Source organism: Terrapene carolina, unplaced genomic scaffold (genome assembly GCF_002925995.2).
Source record: "Terrapene carolina triunguis isolate 2854851 unplaced genomic scaffold, T_m_triunguis-2.0 Scaffold62, whole genome shotgun sequence".
In the NCBI taxonomy this organism is placed as follows: domain Eukaryota; kingdom Metazoa; phylum Chordata; order Testudines; family Emydidae; genus Terrapene; species Terrapene triunguis.
The window spans coordinates 38,583,132-38,604,754 of NW_020664413.1; the positions used below are offsets into that span (position 1 = coordinate 38,583,132).

At 39.4% G+C, this 21,623-nt stretch overlaps 1 protein-coding gene across 4 annotated transcripts in view; it reads left to right on the forward strand.

Moving 5' to 3' along the window:
• MAP3K20 (mitogen-activated protein kinase kinase kinase 20) overlaps positions 1-21,623 on the forward strand; it is a 134,367-nt gene that overhangs the window by 57,924 nt on the left and 54,820 nt on the right. For all 4 annotated transcript variants that reach the window (XM_024211385.2, XM_024211541.2, XM_024211620.2 and 1 more), the window contains exons 4-9: positions 2,126-2,227; positions 4,637-4,702; positions 7,913-7,941; positions 8,044-8,181; positions 15,517-15,603; positions 19,321-19,395. In XM_024211385.2, the coding sequence (XP_024067153.1) occupies positions 2,126-2,227; positions 4,637-4,702; positions 7,913-7,941; positions 8,044-8,181; positions 15,517-15,603; positions 19,321-19,395 (497 nt within the window). The remainder of the gene's footprint in view (positions 1-2,125; positions 2,228-4,636; positions 4,703-7,912; positions 7,942-8,043; positions 8,182-15,516; positions 15,604-19,320; positions 19,396-21,623) is intronic.

Below are 21,623 nucleotides of genomic sequence, written 5' to 3' on the forward strand. Positions count from 1 at the left end.
CATAAATCCCTGGGCACTTTGCTACTATCCCACAAAGCACCGTGAAAAGGTCCCAAAAGGCACTGCGCCACACAGCAGTGTGGGGCACGCTGGGATATCTATCCAGTGCACCGCACTTTGCATCAACACAAGCACTCCTGGTGAGTATGGGGAGCGCTGACACAGGAAGCCAAGCATGCATACGTCTGAGCGATATACAGACTTCAGTGATTGTATGCCAACATAACTTTCATTGACTGAACTTTGCAGTATAGACATGGCCTAGGAGTTGTGCTTACATACCGAGGTTCTGCCCGCCTGTTCTGACCACTTTGCACTAGTCAGGTGGTTTAAAGTGGTGGAATCTGGCTCTCAGAGACCAGCTGATGATTTCCCTGGTGTAGGGAAGTTCTCAGCTGGTTTAAAGTGGTGTAGCTGGGTCCTACATCATCTGCCCCTATACATCCTGACATAGAGGCTGGGAGCGGGTGAGATGTAGTGTCTGCTTAATTCACTACTAGGATATAGTGTCATAGCAACCATAACCAGTTGTCATAAGTTACAGCAGCCCCTAAGCTGCTCCAACATATGCCAATGGGCAGGGCAGGCACAATTGCACCAGGAAAATCAGGGAGGCAGAACTTGTTCCTGACAGCTTCTCCCGTCCCCACATTTCTCACACCAAGCCTATCCTAGAACAGGTGAAAATTTGGCCACAGCACTTCAACATTAGACCATTTTTTTCTTAACAAAAATTTCTCTTTCTACTTATCTGACTCTCCTGTTTTCCCTCCCCCCAAAAACCTAATTTAAGGTCATATTCTAATACTTGACTCATATATTTTTAGACAGTAAGTAAAGTAGATTATCTCCTACTTTGTGATGGACTGTTTTGCCCTCCCTCATGTACAACATTGCACAATAATACAGTGATGACGAGTCCACCTTCCTCTGAAGCACTAAATATTGGACACTGCTGGAGTCCATTTGACGAACCAGTAATCTGATCAAGAATGGCAAATCCTGTGTTCCCATGTAGAACAACTTTATGATTTAAAGTACTGAAAAATTACGATCAAATGGCAGTGTGGAGTTCCAAGTTTGTATTTGTGACTTTGGAATCAGTTGTGCTCAGTTTGCAGTAAATAGATTGATTTTTCTAGCCCTGCAAACTCAGCCTGGGCTCTGAAAGTCAAAGTGGATTCTCTCCATCACACACACCATCACCAACAATAAAGAGCCCTACAGGCCAAATTAGCCCTGTAGGGTGTATGTCTTCACTGCAATTGGAGGTGTGATTGCAGCATGTGTAGACATGTCTGAACTAGCTTTGATTTAGCTAGCTCAGGTGCCAACTGCAGCATGAGCTAGCTGCCAGAGACCGTACCCAGACTCACTGCGGGGCTTGTACTTGGGCAGCTAGCCCATGCTGCCATGGCTTCACGGCAGTTGGTACCTGGACTAGCTAGTTCGAAGCTGGCTTGTGTATGTCTACACATGCTGCAGATAGACCTCCGACTGTGGTGTAGACATACCCTTAGTTACACCTGTGCAACCACACTTCTGTTAATGGGTTTGCACAGATGTCATTGTTCAGAACAAAGTACTTTGTAAATAATTCTGTTGACAATGAACAAGAAGGAATAGAATCCACCTTGCTTTCTTAGCAGTGTTGGCTCTGCAGGGATAAGAACAGAGAAAAGCAGTACAACTTATTTCAGTCCCTCAAATCAGTAGATGAAATTCTGAATATGCAAATGAGCAGGTGACATTTTTACATAGTTGTTTTTCTGAGCAGAACTGTGCTCATCAAACTTTTTTTTTAACCATCCTGATGTACCTGTCCCCAAATACTTGTCAAGCTCCTGATCTGGCTAATCTGAATTCTATTTATGCTGAGCCTTTCTACTGTCTTAATTTTAAAGTCCACTACTTGCCTGTCTGGGGATAATTAAAAACAAAATGCCTCTCTTTTACACCCCTGCAGAATACAGCCTGCTGCTAACTATTGAACCCACAGAGTCTTATTGCAGAGTTTTATATGAGGATTACATTTGTCTATAAATAGATTCAGTCGGTTGTGGTAAATCACCCAGCTTTTGATTTAGAAGCAACATTTTGACACGTTATGTATCTTTTTTAATAGAATATGCTTCTGTTGGCTCATTGTATGATTACATTAATAGCAACAGAAGTGAAGACATGGATATGGAGCATATGATGACCTGGGCAACTGACATAGCTAAAGGTAAGAGAGGCTGATTTCTAACAATAACTCCCTCCCATTGATCATTTCTAGTTGTGTTTTGGCTCTAAATCCCAGCAGAATATTTTTCATGGGTGACTGTGTATAGAAATATATTGCATAGATATGTCAATATCTAGGTTTATGGCTTGTCTATATAGGGAAAGTCAGGAAAATTAAGATGAAATAAAGTGACCTTAGTGCACTTTAGTTTAAGCAAGACTAAGAGCTTTCCTACGCTGAGAAGTGAATTTTGGTTTAAGGTGGGTGGGGTTTGAATTTTAAGTGGAATAGCTATTCCTGATTAAATTCCTGTGTGGACACTTTCCAAGAAGAGTGCCTTATTCCAAATTAGCTTAATCCACTTCCAAAGGGAGTCAGGCTAGGTCTACACTGCAGCGGGAGTCCGACCTAAGATACGCAACTTCAGCTACATGAATACCGTAGCTGAAGTTGCGTATTTTAGGTCGGCTTACCTGGCGGTGAGGACGGGGGAAAGCCGACCGCTGCCGCCGACTCCGCTGCCGCCTCTTGCCGAGGTGGATTTCCGGAGTCGACGGCAGAGCGATCAGGGATCGATTTTACCGCGTCTTCACTAGACGCGGTAAGTCGATCCCCGATAGACCGATTGCTACCCGCCGGATCGGCGGGTAGTGAAGACATACCCTTAGTCAGGAGTGGCTATTCCAGAATACCTTCCCATGTTAATTAAAGCAAACTAAAACCACTTTACTTCTAAATGAGAGCACCCAACACAGGGGTTTTATGCACTTTAAATAATGTGCTCTAACTTCACACCTTTAGTTAATTTGTCTTAACTTTCTTTAGGCCTGGTCTACACTGGGGGGGGGGCGTGTCTCGATCTAAGTTACGCAACTTCAGCTACGTGAATAACATAGCTGAAGTCGATGTACTTAGATCTACTTACCACGGTATCTTCACTGTGGTAAGTCGATGGCTGACGCTCCCTCGTCAACTCCGCCTGCGCCTCTTGTTCTGGTGGAGTACCGGAGTCGACGGGAGAGCGCTTGGCGATCGATTTATTGCATCTAGACTAGACATGATAAATCAACCCCCGCTGGATCGATCATTGCCTGTCAATGCAGCCCGTAATGTAGACATGTCCTTAGTGTCTAGACAAGCCCTTAGGGCACGTCTTCACTACCCGCCGGATTGGCGGGTAGCAATCGGTCTATCGGGGATCGACTTATCGCGTCTTCACTAGACGCGATAAAATCGATCCCTGATGGCTCTGCCGTCGACTCCGGAAATCCACCGCGGCAAGAGGCGGTAGCGGAGTCGACGGTGGCGCGGCAGCGGTCAACTTGCCGCCGTCCTCACAGCCAGGTAAGTCGACCTAAAATACGCCACTTCAGCTATGCTATTCACGTAGCTGAAGTTGCGTATCTTAGGTCGACTCCCTGCTGTAGTGTAGACCTAGCCTTAGACTACTCAATGGAACAGTTTAATTAGAAATGATCCAAGTAACTTGAGACAGGTGGATGCTATTCTGTATGTATTGTACCACACATAAAAATTTTAAAACACTCTTCAAAATTTCCCAAGTAATTTGACTGTTTTTTAAAAAATTACTTAAAGTGTTAGCAAACAGTTGTTAGTCCCTTTTTGTTGTTAAATACACATTCAAAGACTAGCTAATGCTTTAAGGCCCTGATCCTGCATTCAGATTGGTCAGTGTTGATCCCTGTGCACATGTGGTGTCCCATAGAAGTCATTGGGCTCTTCAGGAGTCCATGCTAGAGGATCTCAGTGCCCCAGGGACTAAATGGCTAAACCACAATTTATTTTTATCTATTTTTAAAGGTTTGTAAGTGTAAGCCTTTTTGGAGTTTTATCTCAAAATACCCAAGTTACTCGCTAAATATTTTCATCTGAATAATGAAGGCTAGTGGTTACATTTTATATCCTCCAAGCCCTAGAAGAAGGTACAGCAGATAAGGCATTGGGCTTGTCATTATGATTAACTCTATGCAATTATCGTTTAAATCCCAACATTGAGTGTGATGTTTAGACGCAAGAGCAAGTTGCAGAATACCTCCAACTGTTGGAACGCAGATCATATTTCTGGTTGATAAGCCTATCTAGGACTCACCCAGCTCTGCCTGCATTAGATGTTTAAAGATATTTAAAATAGGAAATGAAAGAATAGAAATAAGAGCATAAAAATTATACATTGGGTGGGTGATGTCTCCATCTATTTATGTTCATGTACATGGCACTGTATTACATGTATACTTTTAAATACTTTAGGGCTCTCTACATGTAAATAATCACATAGGCAAGCAGCATTCCTCTTCTAATGTACTATAGATCATCATTAACACAAGCATTAACAAGCAGTGGCCTTGCTAAGCCACCATACTTTAAAAACTTTCCCTCATTTTTCTATAGGAATGCACTATTTGCATATGGAGGCTCCGGTCAAAGTAATTCACAGAGATCTGAAGTCTAGAAATGGTAAAGTAACCTTGCACTTAAGTGATTCTATATTTCTACTTTCAGTTAATGTGACAGTTTAACTTTAGCCTTTGAGAGATACAGGGCTAAATCTTCAGCTGTAGTTAAGATATGCAGCTGAGGCAGAGAAAAGACAGCACTAAGCCATTTTTGTGTTCCCTGCCCCGAATCCTGAGGCTATCTGGGCACCATTCCAGTCCCTGGCATAATTCAGAGCAGTCTGTAGTGCTGCTTTAAATTATGCCTTGTTTCCCAGAGTCTGTTCCAGCAGCCAAGGTTTGCCAGGGTACTTTCCCTTTTTCCTGGAAATGTCCTGTATGCTGAGGCCCAGGAAGGGATGGTGGAGGACTGCTATGAACAGTGCAAAACAGCCGAAATGGACTTGAGATTCGGGCCCAGTATCTTCTCTAAAAATGTTGTAGTTCTTTCAGCATTGATTGAACTTTTGCAGATGATAGTGCTTCTGAAGAATGTAACTGGCTGTGGGGTTTGAATGAAACTGTTCTACTTGGTTAGTTCCAGATCAGTTATGAAACATGCTGAAAAGTGACTTTAATTGAAATATTTACTACTAGTAAGTGGCTTACAAATTATTCTGATTCACCAAATGCTTTATAAGAATGTCATCATGGAGAAATGGCTGGATGTAGTTTCATTCTTAAGTATCTTTTTAAGAAAATATTTATTTTGTTTTATAAACTTTGATTAATCATTGATGCTATTATTACTACAGTGAATCTCTGGGAAGAATCATTGTGAGCCTTGATTACTGTAATGGGAAATATTAGATATTTCTTTCCGTATTTGTAGTTTGGATTTTATAGTTAGAAATCTCCTTCTGCCTTTTGAATTGGAAAGATTGTTTAAGGGTGAGCAAGGCTCACATCAGTTTTTGAGGTAAGCTTATTTTTTTGTGCTGAATATCCCCACTAACCGGGGCATAAAAGGCATTCAGAGCATATGTTTCAATTTACCCGTCTGAAAATTTTTATTTAGCTTCCATGAAAGTTTAGTGGAGATGTGCCAAAATGTACCATTTTAGGAAGTCATAGATGGTGATATAGTCAAAGGCTGCCTGAGACATTTTGACTTAGAATACTACATTTAAAGACCTAGTGAGAAATCTGGGTACAGCTGACAAACTTTCATGGAAAGTAAAAAGAGCCTTTAAACAAAAGAAAAGTTGAAACTTCTTAATGTGCTGAATGATTTCCACAATTTGGTTAACTCAAAATTGACCCAAAACATCCACTTTTTAATAAATACCCTTTAGTATCAGTGTTCGTTGCTTTATTACTATTGCCATGAGAATTAATCTTCATCAAGTCCTAATCTGGATGTAAGATCAAAATAAGCATAGAAAACCTCTGGATTCCAAAGTTGTGGGCTCTTGCTTTGCCCCGGGATTTATCTGTATTCCTCAAAATATCAAATTTCATTTAAAATACAAAGTGGAGGGGCACTGGTGGCAGTGAAATAGTGGGGAATTCAAAGAAAAATGCTAGTGTAGACAAGGTCCTAATGGTGTTCTCTGACGCAGTTATAGGGATTCTGTTTTCCTGTCCACATGAGCCAAAAATAATAAATTAAAATTAGAAGACAGATTCTCCAAGCTGAGACAGAAAACTATGCTAGTGGTGGATAGCTGCTCTTGTAGAGTGGATACACCCTTATTGGTGTGCAGCAAGGTCTTGTTTTATCTTCTTTGTTCCACATGGGAAGGAGCTGCAACAAAACCTGGGACCCGGAATTCCTATTTTCCCCATCTCCCAAGTGGTACGAGTAATGACAACTTCTCCTTTCCTCCCTCGCCAGCCAGAGGAAAAGAGGGAGGTGGTGGAGTGGTGGAGTACTTAATACCCATCTGCTATATGCATTTCAAGAGGGATTGGTACAGTGGAACTCACTTAAAGGTGATAGACAACAGAAAAATCCTGAGATTGCACTGTTTTTTGCTGCTTCATGAAGATGAATCCCTGGAACATTTTTTATTAAAAAATAAATCCAAAAATGCCTTTTTCCCCTGCTTATATTTTACATTAGATATTCAATTCACATCTTGTCTGCCCTGATTTTATCTCTGATGACTAGAGAACTAGTGAAATGATGATGTCATAGGAGGCAAGAGAGTGAAGGTTGAGATGTGTAATTGAGAGTAGAGAATTTTTTTTTCAGTCAAACTCCTTGATTTTTCTGTTTTTGTTTGCAACTATTCAGCTTTTCAATAGCTAATTAATTTTGGAGATACTGGACATCTTTGTTAAAGGTTAAATACCCCTGCCTCTTCAATTAAGGTGTTAGAGCTTACACTGAACATGAGATCTTTCCCAAGAGGTCTTTCAACAAAACCAGTAAAGACTGGACTTTACATTCCTGGTATTCTAAAGTAAACCAAACAGAACAATAATTTTGACTAGGTGTGTGGAGGAAACCTTCAAGTAGCAGGGTGTCTGATGTTTTATATTATGCAGGAGGGTATGAAGTCCAATTTTTTAAACATCTTTATCAGCTTACTATTCGAGTGGAAAGAAACTTCACTCCAAGTAAAGTGACACTTCAGTGTAAGAGGATTGAAAGTCCATTGAAACCATTCTGGACTTTCACTCCACTTTCACTGTAAGTGGAATTTAACTCTAACTGCATTGCCTACAAGCGGGTTCCACTGTGCTTGCTAATGCGCTGCAAAAGTTAGGGTAAAGGTGATTGTGGAAAGGGTATCTGATGAAAAATGTCACTGTGAAACTGAAAAATAATTCAAACATCACACTGAATTTTCTCCGACTTATTTGCAGGTAATGTCAATAAATGGATACATACAGTGAATGACATTGTACCCACAATTACAACTGTGTAAGGTGTTTGAGGAAATGTGTAAGGGAGGATTGAATTATAACTAAGGAGTTAGTTGTAGTCTGTTTCTTTACTAATAAATGAAAATTTAATTTGCTAACTATTAATAGACCTCTTTGTGAATTTTTTTCTAACGCAGTTACAGAGTTTATTCATAGACTTTCAGGTATTTGACAAGTCTTCTTCAAACACCTCCCAAGAAATCAAGAGAATTGTGTGTGTCAATATATTCAAGTCCTGGATCAGTGTGGGATCATTTTTCTTTATAAAATGTCAACTGGTTTGCCATTTGATGTTAATAACAAGATACATTGTTCTTTGTAATGTAATTTACTTACATTTTGTTTCTTGATTTTCCAGTTGTTATAGCTGCTGATGGAGTATTAAAGGTAGGAATATTTTAATTATTTGGAAGGTTTTACAGCTGCTTTGCCTGATATCTTTGAAATCAAATGAATGAGAAGTTGGCATTTATTGTTTGTTTTTGCCAGATCTGTGATTTTGGTGCTTCAAGGTTTCACCACCATACGACACACATGTCCTTGGTGGGTACCTTCCCTTGGATGGCTCCAGAAGTTATCCAGAGTCTCCCAGTGTCTGAAACATGTGACACGTATTCATACGGTGTGGTGAGTTGCTTTCATTTCTTTCTCTGCATTAATGGGGCACTGGCATAACTGAGTTAGTAGAATGTAAAATGTGAATATAATGTTCGTAAATAAGGGCAATAGAGAAAGTTCACAAAATTTCATTTCAAAACAGTTTCATATATTTTATAATTACAAGCTGAAAACTGATAGTACTAAGCAATCTTGCATGCTTAGTAAAATAAGTATTTGATTAGATTGTGCTGCCTTGCTAATCTGTGAAATGCAGAATGTATTTAAAATACTTTACCTATGTCAGGAGACAGGAAAGAGTTAGTAAACAGTTTACAGTTTGTAGCTGTGTTGTGTTTGCAAAGGAATGGATATTAGTCTATCAGGAGCAACAAGTTATATTTTAGTAAGTTTATTAGAGAGGGTTGCCTAGAGTATTTCCATACAGTTGTGTGTCATGGAGTTGGTTTAAGAAAAGTGGTCTTACACCACTCTTCCACTCAGATTGCTGTAAGAGCCTGCTACAATCAACTGATAACTGTTCTCAAAGGTAGAGAGGCACTGTATAGAAAGGTTGGTAAAAGTTTTGTGGGTTCTGCCACTTATTTAAAGGGGAGGGAATAAAACTGCTTGTAAGCAAATAAATGTGTCAGTGAAATTTGGGAATATAGGAATTCTTTCACTCTGTTCCTACTCTGCATCCACAATTGAAGCTGACAGACAGTACAGCAGAAAGTAGGGTTGTGTGTGTGTGTCAGTGTGTTAAAGAAGAGGAGATGGCAGGAATTAACAAGTCCTTCCTGACATTTTTGTCAGGTTTTTCTTAATCAGTAATGTTTTAAACCAACTCCCCTACTCATTCATCATTAAAGTGATGACCTAATGGAAGAGGGGAAAAAAGCTATGTTGGCAGATCCAAAACTATAGTCTGACTTAATTGAGCTAAGACATATACAGTACTAGGATGTAAGCTAGTAAACATAAATGTTAATGTAAGCTGTTATTGAAAACAATAAAATATTTCCTATTGAAGGGAAGCATTTCAGTTCCAAATAGAAAAGAAACAAAAAAGAAATTCCAAGCTAGTTCTAGAATTTTCTAGTTTAAAAGTTGTTACAGCTTAATCAGGTATTGCACAAACCCTTGGAGCATTTCGTTGGTTATTTTCCCTGCGTATAAACAGTAAAGATCATTTGCTAATTCTGTGATTATATGTAAAACTCTGAGAACTTACAGTATAGCCATATGCTAGCCAGTTCACTATTAGTGAAATATTTTAATACAATAACCTGCCCACAAAATGGTTTTGCGTCTGTATACAGAGTTACATTGGCCTATGCCTTGTTGTCTTATAGTGATGCTTCAGTGTGCATAATAATAGGTGATCCATATGGCTGTTTTATCATTCATATATATTTTGGAGACTAATATGTTCTCATATGGACACCACCAATGTTTTAGAATTTTTAAATACTGTCATGGGGTGCACCACTCACTGCTTGTCTGGCACCTCCTCCTGGTCACTCAGGGGATTAGCTCTCAAGGTTGATGCCCCTTTCTGTTGTCGCACCCCATCACATTGTCTCTCTCCCAGGTCTGCAGCCCCACTCTTGTCCCAGGAACCGCAGCGTTCTCTTTGTGACTTAGTCCTCCGGCTAGATCACTCAGCATTCTCCCTTACGGGGTACAATCCTTCAATTCCCTGTCATTACCATAATGACACAGGCAGTCTTCCCATTCACTGCCCTGCCGGTTTATGCCATGCTCTCGGTGGCTGGTAGGGGAAGCCAGGTCCGCCCTCTACTCCACGTTCCAGTCCAAGGACCCTCAACCCAGCAGTTCTGGGCTTTTCTCTCCCAGCCCTCGCTGCTCCTTCTCTGGACTGCTTCCTACAACTCCTTGTTCCCCTCCTTATGTTGGATGTACCAGCTCCAAACCCGCCGCTCTCTTCTCAGGGAATGATTGCCCTTTCCCTGCACCATCTGTTGCCAGCTTTGCGGCTTTATAAGCCCCACCTTTTCCTGCACAGCTGAAGCTGATTGCAATCAGCTCCTTGGCTCTTCCTCCAGGTGCCGCCTGTGGCGTTAATAGCCCTATCTGGCCATCTTAATCCCTTCCAGTCCTGTGTGGGATGGACACCCCATCACAGACACCTATGACCTGATCCACCCTGATGTTATTCCAGTTTTCCACCCCTCTACCACCATTGATTTCAATGTAGATATTCAGGTGTAAACGTGGAGTAATGCAGTGGTGAATCAGACTCCTGCAAAATACAGTGGTCCAGATTCTCTGCTGGGAATTACTGACTTAGCAAAGAATTTGTCCTAGTATATCTTTGAAAGTTGGAATTCTTCTCAACTAAACTTTTAGACTAGTAGTGAATATGCTTAAAGGCTAAGAATTAAAACCTTGGAAAAAGTAGATCTCTTGCTCTTACAATGATTTTATCTATAAAAACAAATTTTGAACAGTCCACTTTCAAAGTGTAACACTTGCCAGTGGCCGTTGTGCTAGACAGACAAATCTGTTTTTCTTCAGCTGAAGTGCAACTGAAGTTCTGATAACAAAGAGCAGGATCCTTTTCAAATGTAAACTAGTGAGATGCTAGGAAAGGGCATTCTGTTTGCAAAATCTGTAGTCTACCCTACATTTCTCCCCCCCCCCCCCCCCCCATGGGTTTTCTTTCTATAAACTATTATGTGGCTGTGAATGTTGTTTGTTATGTAAGAAAGCCTCTTCCCATCAAATGACCAATCATTCTGTCACCACTTAGGCCTGAGTCTTTCCTCAGGTGAGGTGAACTTTCCTATTTGCAAATGGGTCATATTGAATTAGAAAGGATCTCTCAGATATTGCATTCCAATATTTAGAGTAAATTGTTCTGCTCTTCATGATTGGCTAAATGGCTTCCAAATTCTCCCTTTGAGATTTTAGTAAATTATTTCATAAGGCCGACTAACAAATAAAACCAAGTGTTCCAGCTGATTTATCCAGACACAAACATAGGTCTTGGATTTTCTCTGAACCACCCAATGACTCAGTTTCCTAAACCAAATCCATACTACTCTAAACAATGATGCTAAGTATCAGAATCTATCAACCTAAATTTTCAGTCACATAGATCAAGTTTCTTTCTAATGTCATTATGTGTTGTACAGACTATAATTCTTCTCTTGTCTAGCTGCTTTGAAAATGCTTGTGGAATAATGATGTTCACTCTTTAAAACAGTCGTAGCTGTTTTGAAATTGTAAAGAAATACACTCAGAACATCAGTTATTTTATCCTAGCTCAACAGAATTCCATTTGAAGTATATTGTTTATGTATTTAATTATAGGGGTTTATGCAGTGTCTTTCATAGTTGAGCTATTTTAGCACTTATAAAAGCAATTAATTAAATACTGGTTGTGTAGAGGCTGTGAAGTTAAATGCAGCAGCCATTGGCAATAGCTCACACATTGCCCTGGATGTGAGAACTTATTTTATTTTTAGAGGGAATATTGGCCCAGCACACTGGGGTTATCCCATACTCTTTTTGAAAAGAATTATAGGATCTTAACTTCTATTTGAATAGGTGCAGAGAGTTGCTGGACTAATCTCATTGTCAGGTCTCATACAAAGGCTGTTACCTGTAGTAGCACAACACCATCACCCTTCAAACCCTGGTTATGAGTCCAAGTCAATAGGAGAGCTGTGCAAAACTATCCGTGTTCCGTTTTCTACCTGTTGTTTTCACCAAAGAGTTGAAGAAGGAATGAAAAATGGTTTGCTTTTCTTAAATTACTAAATTGTGACTTCCCCTAGCCTGATTTTCTGGCACTCAGAGTTTTTTACCAATTTCATTCTCATGTGAGATTTATACTGATATCTTTCAGATGAAGTGGTAACAAGTGAATAACACAGACTCTTTAACTAGTTGAAGTGGAGGTCTATTTACCTGGTAACCGGAGGCGTGTAGAACATGTAAGCACAGTTTCAGCCATAGAAGTTGTGAAGCAGTTTGATCCTTACATATATTTCAGTTTATTTTTATTAATCTTAAAATTATATATTTAATATGAAATAATACTTCAAAACTACATTGAATCATTTTCATGTGACCTCATCCAGCTTAACTCAAGGCTAGTATTAAGTATCTTTGGATGGCAGCATCTACAGCTCTCATCAGATGGAAGAATGGATCATTCCAAAATCTTCAGCAGAGCTTAAAGAGGCTGAGGAAAGAGGATCTGAGAAGACCCCATTCCACCTTCAAAATCCCTTCTTTCATTTCTCTCTCTCTAAAAGCAATATTCGAACAATTAAATTCAGGCTTGATTGCTATGCCCAAACCCTCTCCGTGAAAACAAACTTTTACAGGTAGTATGGATTAAAAGGGATATCCTCATTTATTTGGTCTTCCATTATCCACATTCCAGACCTAGCCACTACTGACTAGTGTAGTGGTCTCTTCTAAGGCTTGTCTGAACACACAGTTATTCCTGATTAGCAATCATTGATAAACTCCTTGTGTGAACACCCTTATTCAGAATAAGTTTAACTATCCTTGATAAACTCCATTTTGGACACTCTTATTAAGAGTGCCTTGTTCCTGTTTAGCGTTAATCAGAGATAACTCCATGTATAGAAAGCCCTTCACAAAAAGAAAGCATGATAGTTTTGAGGTTGACATGTGCTAGAGTCAACATGAAAGTTGTCCTGGGCCTGATCTTTATGAGGACTCTTTTACAAAAAATCCCCTGTTGTTGCTATTGCCATTTCAAAGCCAGAGTGATAGCAAGGGGCAGAGCTCTCGTGTAGACAAGTCACCAGTGGCCATCAATATTTTAATCATTGTTGTGGAGACCTGCTCTGAGCAAAGACAATAGACAATACGGTACTTAAACTGCTGGCAGCTCCCTGGAGTCCTGTCTGTACTAGTTTTTCCAGCATAACTGCCCCCAGTGGAGCTGAACTTGGAGTAACAGTGGGAATTTTTAGCAACTAAGTAATGTTGGGAAAGTATTTGAAACTTTCTGAAAAAGACAGTCACACTCTTGCTCTTCATTTCATGCCCTCCTCCCCATATGTTCACTTTCTCTCTATCTGTTCACAAGAAGGAGACTGAGCTCTCTAGGAACCACAATTTGCAAGCCTCTGCCGTAAATCCTTTTATGTATAGTTCTCTGAACTGTGTCTAGTTACACTGCTTCCCTCTGCAGTTTTGGTTCCACTTTGACTGACAGTCCAGTGTAGCCAATTCATAAGACTGTGTTGAAACTCTTACAAAAACAAGGCAATGAAAATGTTACCATGGAGCTCCAGCTTGGTGGGAAAATCTTTATCTAGATTGTTGACTTGACTATGAAATTGGCATCACTGACAAAGCATTGTTCTCATTAAACCTTTTGGAATAAACACAAAGACTTATGGGACTCAAGTTTCTCATCTTTTGACTTTCTAATGCTACTAGTGAACAATTGGATACTAAAAGGGAATTCTTCCTACTTTTCTCAGATTCCTTGCTCTCTTCTGGGTTATGAAGTATAGTTTGGAGTATTTGGAGCTAATACAGTTGGGTTAAGAAACCAGTGAGCTGTACAAGACAATGGAAATAAAAGTAAAAATGGTATCATAAAGGAATTCAGTGGAAAATGTATTGTGGAAACTTATGTGCATGAATGGAAACATACAACCATTACCTGTTGTGTGAGAAAAGCAAAATTGTCTTCTTTTCCAGCTACAGACTTTTGGTGATGTATGAAACCTACATATTTCAATCTGTAATATTGTTCACCTGAAGAATTTTAAATAATATTTTACAATTCTAACCGTTCTTATACATTTGATGTGTGATCTTTAGTGAGATTCCCTGAGGGGTTTTGTAGTACATAGGGCACAATAGCCCTACAGTTATACAGATGAGGTAGTTCTGCGAGTCTGTTCACCTGCACAATTGGGTGGCTTTTGTTTTATGCTGACTGCTTATTGGGGTGTCTGAGCTTCATGGGTACACCAAATCAGTTACTTATTTTGCAGTTAAATTCCCTTCTTTTCCTCAGCCTTACCAGCAGATGTGTGGTAACTGGAATAACACATTGAGGTGTATTTTCCTTCTTCTAAAGGAAATGAATTGAGCCATACAGAGGATACTTTCCCTTGAAAAATTTTTATACAATGACTTCTTCTAAGATACTTTTACTAATCAGGTTCTGGCTCAAACAGAATTATTCAGCAGCTCTTTTGATATAGCACCCTGTTCATTTGATTTTTCTGCTTGAACAGTGTCTGCCAATATTCTTGCATGTTCCTACTAATTACCTTCAAAGTTGGCCATAATTCATTGAAAATGATGTGGCTTGAATAAGCCTGAGTACTAGCCCAAATAGCAGGGATATCAAGACTTATACAAGGTGCTTGGAACTTTTGGCTAAGTGGTCAATAAATGTTGGCCCCTTTTTTGGTGTGTTTTGAGCTGAAGAAAAAGTTTTTATATAGTTTTTTTATATCTGTATCAAGAGATACATATATGGAGATCGAGTGTTGTAGATATATGTATGAATGGAGACAAGAGTGACTTTTAACTTATTGAACTCCAATATTATGTCTCTATAGTAGAAAAAGAAGTTGGGTTTATTGATTCTTAGCTCTTTTGGTGATGTTGATATTTTTACAAAGTAGTTGAGATTCTCAGATTCTCATTTGATTTAATGAGTTGGTGCAATATATGCAAAAATGTTACATGTGTACGCAGATGGAGGAGATCTTCCCATGTCTGAAGATAAATTATTGTTGTAGGGAGATTAAAGATAAAATATTAATATCCGATATCTGCGATACCACTTAGTTTAATATCATCACAAACTTGTTGACAGCAACAATTATTATATTACTTTAAAAGTGTATTTTGGGTTGGGTGTTTTGTTATAGGCGTGTATCAGAAGCTAAAAACTTATTGACTCAGATAGTGATTACTAAGAGGCGCCATTTGTAGTTGTATAGAAATGTTTAAAAATGTAGAATTATTATAATGAAAAGGTTTGTCTAGTTGGGGTTGGGGAGAAAGAGTTCACTATCTTGCAAGGCTGAACCACCATTTTATGGTATAAAGAAAGAAGAGAATATTTCCTATGGGTTTCACAAAATTGCAGTCACTGGGCCCCACACAATCCAGTTTTTTATTTGGTTTTGCTTTAGAGGAAAAAACAGAAATACTAAAATTAATTTAGTGAGAGGCTCTTGCACACAAACATTTGTCCAAGTTACTGCAAATGGGATCTGGTTGCCGATTAATTGGATACAGATAGTGCTGTATCAGGGTTTAATGATGTATTTAAAATACAAAGTACAGAAATAAAAATTCTTTTCTTTTTTTCTGCTCCAGGTTCTCTGGGAGATGCTAACAAGGGAGGTCCCCTTTAAAGGCTTGGAAGGATTACAAGTAGCTTGGCTTGTAGTGGAAAAAAACGAGGTAAGACTACGTTTCTACATTCAGGTACATAGATCAGAAAACAGTATTGGGGTTTTGCAAAAGACTTTTTCATCTTCTTCAAATTGAAAGTAAGTTCACGCGTATGGAAAGATTAGCAGTAGGAGCTAACACAAAGGGTCAAAGTGATGTTATTCCTCATGAATGGACCCTTTACATCTAATTGTTGCAGCTTCACGTCGTGATGCTGTAGATCAAAAATTGTACAAGTACTGTACTAGTTTCTCAGTCTCAATTGTAAAACCTAGGGGTTTGTTCTTAGTGATGAAAGAAGCCATTGCGTCCAAGGTAGGGGAACAGTTTAACTCCATCTCCTGCGTTTAGGACATCTTTTTACTGGCCGGGAGTTGATATATCTGTAAGAGACCTTCAGCTACTTCAACTTAACTCTCCCAGCAGGAGTCACTATAGTACAAGAAACTGCCGCTTAGATGAGAATTTCAAAAATAAAAGAAGAAAAAATAGTTTAAAAAAAAGAGAGAAATTACAGTTTTGCCACCTACGTTCAACACTACATTGAAGATGAGCTCCTCACTGGTATTGGCAAGGCTGTGGCATAGCTGCAAGCTTCCTCATGCAGAGTCTTTCCATTTCAAAAGAACTTCAGTGGTGTAAACACCATTTGTACAGTGTCCCCAGCCTCGCTTTTCTTCTTCCCACAAATTGAGGCTTTCAGTTAGTTGGACATGTGAGCTATATGTCTGAACACATGGTTCTTTGATATCAAAGACAGTAACTACATTTAAAAAAACATTTAAAGTTGGGACTATACCACACACAGACAAGCATGGAAATCTCAGTTAAGAGGAAACCTCTACTATCTAGACACAGTGGAAGTTTGGGTAACATTATAATACAACCCAGTATCTCTACAATACAGTTTTATATTCTTCTATACAAACTATTTCCCAAAATACTTTATACTTAAATAAAATAGAGTTAAATATTAAATAGCAGAGGGAGAGACAAATGAAGAGGGAAACACCTTTGTATTTTTTTTAGTTCTGTTTGGGGACTGGATTGGTTCTACTCCCTGTCGAAGTACATGAGATGTCCAGATTAGTTGGAAATGCTACATTAATAGAGAGAAGCCTTATGAAATCAGCCTTCTACAGAATAATATTATCAGAACAGGAAACATAACAGGATTCCTTCTCCCACTATGGGAAAAGCCTCATACAGCTAATGCCAAGTTATTTTGGAGAGAGAGACCAGAAACTTTTCTATATACTGTATATGGCATTCCTGTGCATATCAAGTACACAGGTTTATGCAGGATCTGCCATACAATACCAGACCATTTAAAATTCAGTGAAGAGAACTGATCTTCGGCTGAAAGATGTTAAAGGGTACAAATATATTTCCTCATGGTTTTCCAAAGCAAGGAACTATTAAAATATATTATAAGCAAAATGTGGGCATGACATGCTGCCTTACTACAGCCAGAAGAAGCTTAAGAAAAAACAAGTGTCCTTCATGAACTTCTCAGTACTAGATGATAGTTGCAACAAGATGGTGGTGCCTCTTATGCAATCTTCCTTCCTAAGTGGTGCAATAAATGGATTGACACTGACAGTATTTTTTTAATCTGATCACAATCTATTGAATGTGCCCAACACAGTCCTGCAAAATAACAGTCATGCAAAATATTCACTTGCTCTCCTACTCCTCACTTCTCCAGCAGAAGAAAAATGGAATGTATGTCTCTCACAGTAAGTAAATAAATATAAAGGGGCAGGTTCTTCTCTCAAATAAACCAGTGCAAACCCTATTGGTGTCAATGGGGTTGCATAGGTGTGATTCAGAACAGAATTAAACACACTGTTGGTCCAATCTACATTCTTTTCCCTCTAAAAGTCAGTGCAGAACTGGGTCTAAAGCATACTCACTGAGGACAAAGGGAGTTCCTAAGAGGTTAAGTATGACTTCAGTGGTGCTTGGTCTTGTTTGGGTCCTCTGCACAAAGGTGAATTTCATCCTGCTTGAATATTTTCCTTTTTAATCCAGACCTGCTTCACCCCAATGTGAATGCTCAAATTATGGTTGGCATTAGCTAATGACAAATTAGTACTGAGAAATACTTTCTTTATTATGGTATGGTAGCCTTGGAATATGCTACCTATATATTGCCTGACAAATTACATTCTGCACACATAAGACAGCTTTTAATTGATGATTACATGTCTCCTGGTAACCTATTTTCCATCTACGTGAACAGTGAGGGTTAAAGACAAATGCCATAGCAAGACTAGCAGACATATTTTTAGGCAAATGACTTGACCGAGTATCAAATGGCAGTGCAATTTGTTCATGCACTATAGGAATTTCAGTGTATTTCTTGTGCAAAAAGCTTTTTCACCAGCAATGCATTATTTTAATGATTACATTTCAGTAATATCTTTATTGAGTGTCTCATGTTTCCAGTTTTTGTCTTGTTTAAATGCTTATGCAGACAAATTTGTTGTACTCCTAGTTTGGCATGCTGTGGCTCATATGGCTTTGCAGGTCACGTTGCAGTAATATAATGGTATAATTTGATACAACTTGCTCTGCTTTACTTGTGCAGTGCCAGAATTAGTGCAGCAAAGTGCCTGGGGTAGCAAGTTGGTTTGAATGGAACTATAATATCTTGGTTAGATCATCTTTATATGCCTCTGTCCTGTTTATAGCACTAGAGAATCATTTTTCCAACTTGGCCTCTCAGATTTCTAGGTCCTTGCAGATCCTCCAATGAAGAACCATTCTGTTGTGTATTTACATATCTATTTTAGTTGGTATCAAACATCTGAAGTCAGTTAACTGAGAGCCCAGCGGTATCTCCTTATAAATGTAATGCGATAAAGATACTCATTTCATCAAATGTAGTGGGATTTGGGTTTGGATCTTTCCAGACTGGAGAAAGAGTTGCAAATTAAAAGTTGCCTCTAGGATAGCCTGTCTTAGGTATCTTTCTAATTCCCTACAAAGGAAACCAAATTGATTTAGAACTGGTTCCCTGTTGTAGCAGTCCTGGTTGTAACCTGCAGCTAATTGTTTTAGTACTGGCCTTCTTCAGCCACCTAATATACAAGTTCTCTTTGATCCTTGAGTTCTTTTTTTGAGCTAGTGATATCACAATTACTTAATCTGACCACAGCTTCATGAAACTTACCTTGTGGAGTAAGGTTCTCATAGAAATCTCTCTTTTATTTTATTTTTTTAACTTCATCGCCTCCTCAGACAATGCAATGTGTATTTCAGCCATTTCTCTGTGATATCAATAGTGATTTTAGTAAAATTTTGCTGGATTACTTTATGTGGAAGAAAGGGGTTAAGTTTTCTCCCACATTACATTTATATTGAGGTACATCTGTGGACACCCAGTAATGCAGTTAATTGATCTAAACATTTAATAGTCATTTGCGAGACTTTCCATGGGCTTGCCTCATTTGATCTATTGGGCACTTGTTAGTTTTTTAACATACTCTGTTTGAATATTTGCTCCACCTGTTCCTTATGGTGTCTTATTTTGGATTTTGTACATTGATCCTCAATTATGGAGTTTTGTCATGCTGTTAATGGTTATTTTGAACAATTGCCTCATCTTTTTGCTTGAAACATCAAATGACCAGTCTTATAGAAAGTATTATGACTAAACCGTTAAGAAAAATAAATTGCTCTTTGCTTTCATTTATCTGGTGAATCCTTTCTCCATTGCAGAGATTAACCATTCCAAGCAGTTGTCCCAGAAGTTTTGCAGAACTGATGCATCAGTGCTGGGAAGCTGATTCAAAGGTAATTTCATTTATTGTGTTCACGTTAAATGTACCTATTTCTTTTTCGTCTTCATCATTTTAGTATGAAAGTCTTATTTTGTAGGGCACAGCTGGCCTATTACTGCTGCTGCAAACCAATTCAAAACCGTTAGCTAGGGCTCTTCATTATGATCGTCTAGAACATATTTATGGCTGGATGCCTCTCTTGCCTTCTAAAGCCAGACCTGTTTAGGGAAGTCAGCATTGGAATACTGACTGAACGAGCTGTGCATAGGGTAGGATGGAAGAACTAATACATTTTTTTTCTGTAACTTAATGAAAAAATAGTTTAGTTCTTACCTATAAAACAAATTTTCTTCATAAAATTATTTCTTTACAGATGTCCCAAAGCAGTTGCACATATAATGTAATAATTAAAGGCCTGATTCTGACACCGTAGGCACATTGGGAGCACTTGCAACGTAAGTCCCTTCATAGTGTGAATAAGGATGTCAGAACAAGCTCTAAATTAATATGAAAACAGAATAAAAAAGCAACTTCAAGAACAGTTGTTATATCAAGCTAGTAAACCTTTGCACCTGTTTAACTGCCCCTGTGGGGGTAACTAAAGGAGTAATTAAAATGAATATTTACTAAGTAAAGACTCATATAGATGATGGGAAATGTCCATTTTTAGTTCAGTCCACTGCCCTATTCTGTTGTACAGCAAATTAGTTGGAAAGAGACCTGTGGAAGTAGCTGGAAAACAGTTCATAATGGCGTCAGCTTTGTTATCAAATATGAGCAGGCATTTCCTTCTCCTGTGAAGATAGTTAAGGAAGAAGAATGATATTGCTTTACTCAGTTTGGTAGAGTCAGAATTCTGGTCCCGTTGAAGTCAATAGGAGTTTTGCCACTGCTTCAGTGGGACCAGGATTTGTTCCTGGATGAATTGGCTACTTTAAAGCTAGAGCGCCTTGTCGCTTGGAAAGAACATGAGAGAGAGACTGAAGGAAGAAAACCACCTTTGTAGAGGTTTTCCCCAGATTGTTCTGTGGGGGACAAGGCATGTTCTCTCATTGAATGAATGGAGGGTTCTGTCCCTCAAGATCCTTGAGATCCACCAACAATATGGTGCCTTCCAAATGAAGACTCTGTGCCTCTTTATTGCAGACTCTTTAGCCCCCTCCAGTTTCCCATGAAGGGAGTCCCTTAGTTCATAGACAGCTCTGGGGAAAAGTTAATGCAGCATCATGCTGCTTTTCTGCAAATTGCTGGAGCATAACAACCATTTCCTTAGACCACTCCCTCGTGAGACACAGATCTCCAGCAATGATGCTGAGAAGGCAATTGACCCCTTCTTCTGTAAAAGAGGAGAGAGCTGCACGTGGAGGGACTCTTTGCATAGGAATCTACTGGTGACAGCCTAGCCCCTAGTTATAAAGGGTTCTTCTGAAATATTGGTGGCCAACTTGTTTGTTGTTAAAGTCATCGCTTCAGAGGGAGTATATAGTGCAGGGATCGGCAACCTTTGTCCCGCAGCTCGCCAGGGTAAGCACCCTGGCAGGCTGGGCCGGTTTGTTTACCTGCCGCGTCTGCAGGTTCGGCCGATCGCGGCTCCGACTGGCCACGGTTCGCCGCTCCAGGCCAATGGGGGCTGCGGGATGCGGCGCGGGCCGAGGGATGTGCTGGCCTCTACTTCCCGCAGCCCCCATTGGCCTGGAGCGGCGAACCGCGGCCAGTGGGAGCCGCGATTGGCCAAACCTGTGGACACGGCAGGTAAACAAACTGGCCTGGCCAGCCAGGGTGCTTGGCCTGGCCAGCCAGGGTGCTTGGCCTGGCGAGCCACGTGCCAAAGGTTGCCGATCCCTGATATAGTGCAATCCTTGTTATAGACTACTGTGACCTTATTTTAATACTGCAATATGCACCTCCCCTGTGATTTCCTGTGATTAGTCTGTGAGCTTTTAGGCTTTGCTTTCAATTTTATAGAATTTCTTACTATTTGAAGAAAATTATCTATCCCATTGCATTGAAATAATTATGAATAAAACATGCATAGAGGAACTTTATTTATATAGTAAAACCTATAAGTTAAAGTAACTTTAGTAAAGTGCTTTTTATATTAAAAGACAATTTATGTGCTAAGTATTAATCATGATTATTAAAGAGCACCTCCAATAGGCAACTACTTGTCTTAGACAACCACTTTCAAGCAGGGCTGGCTCTGGCTTTTTTGCCGCCCCAGGCAAAAAAGCCTCCGGCCGC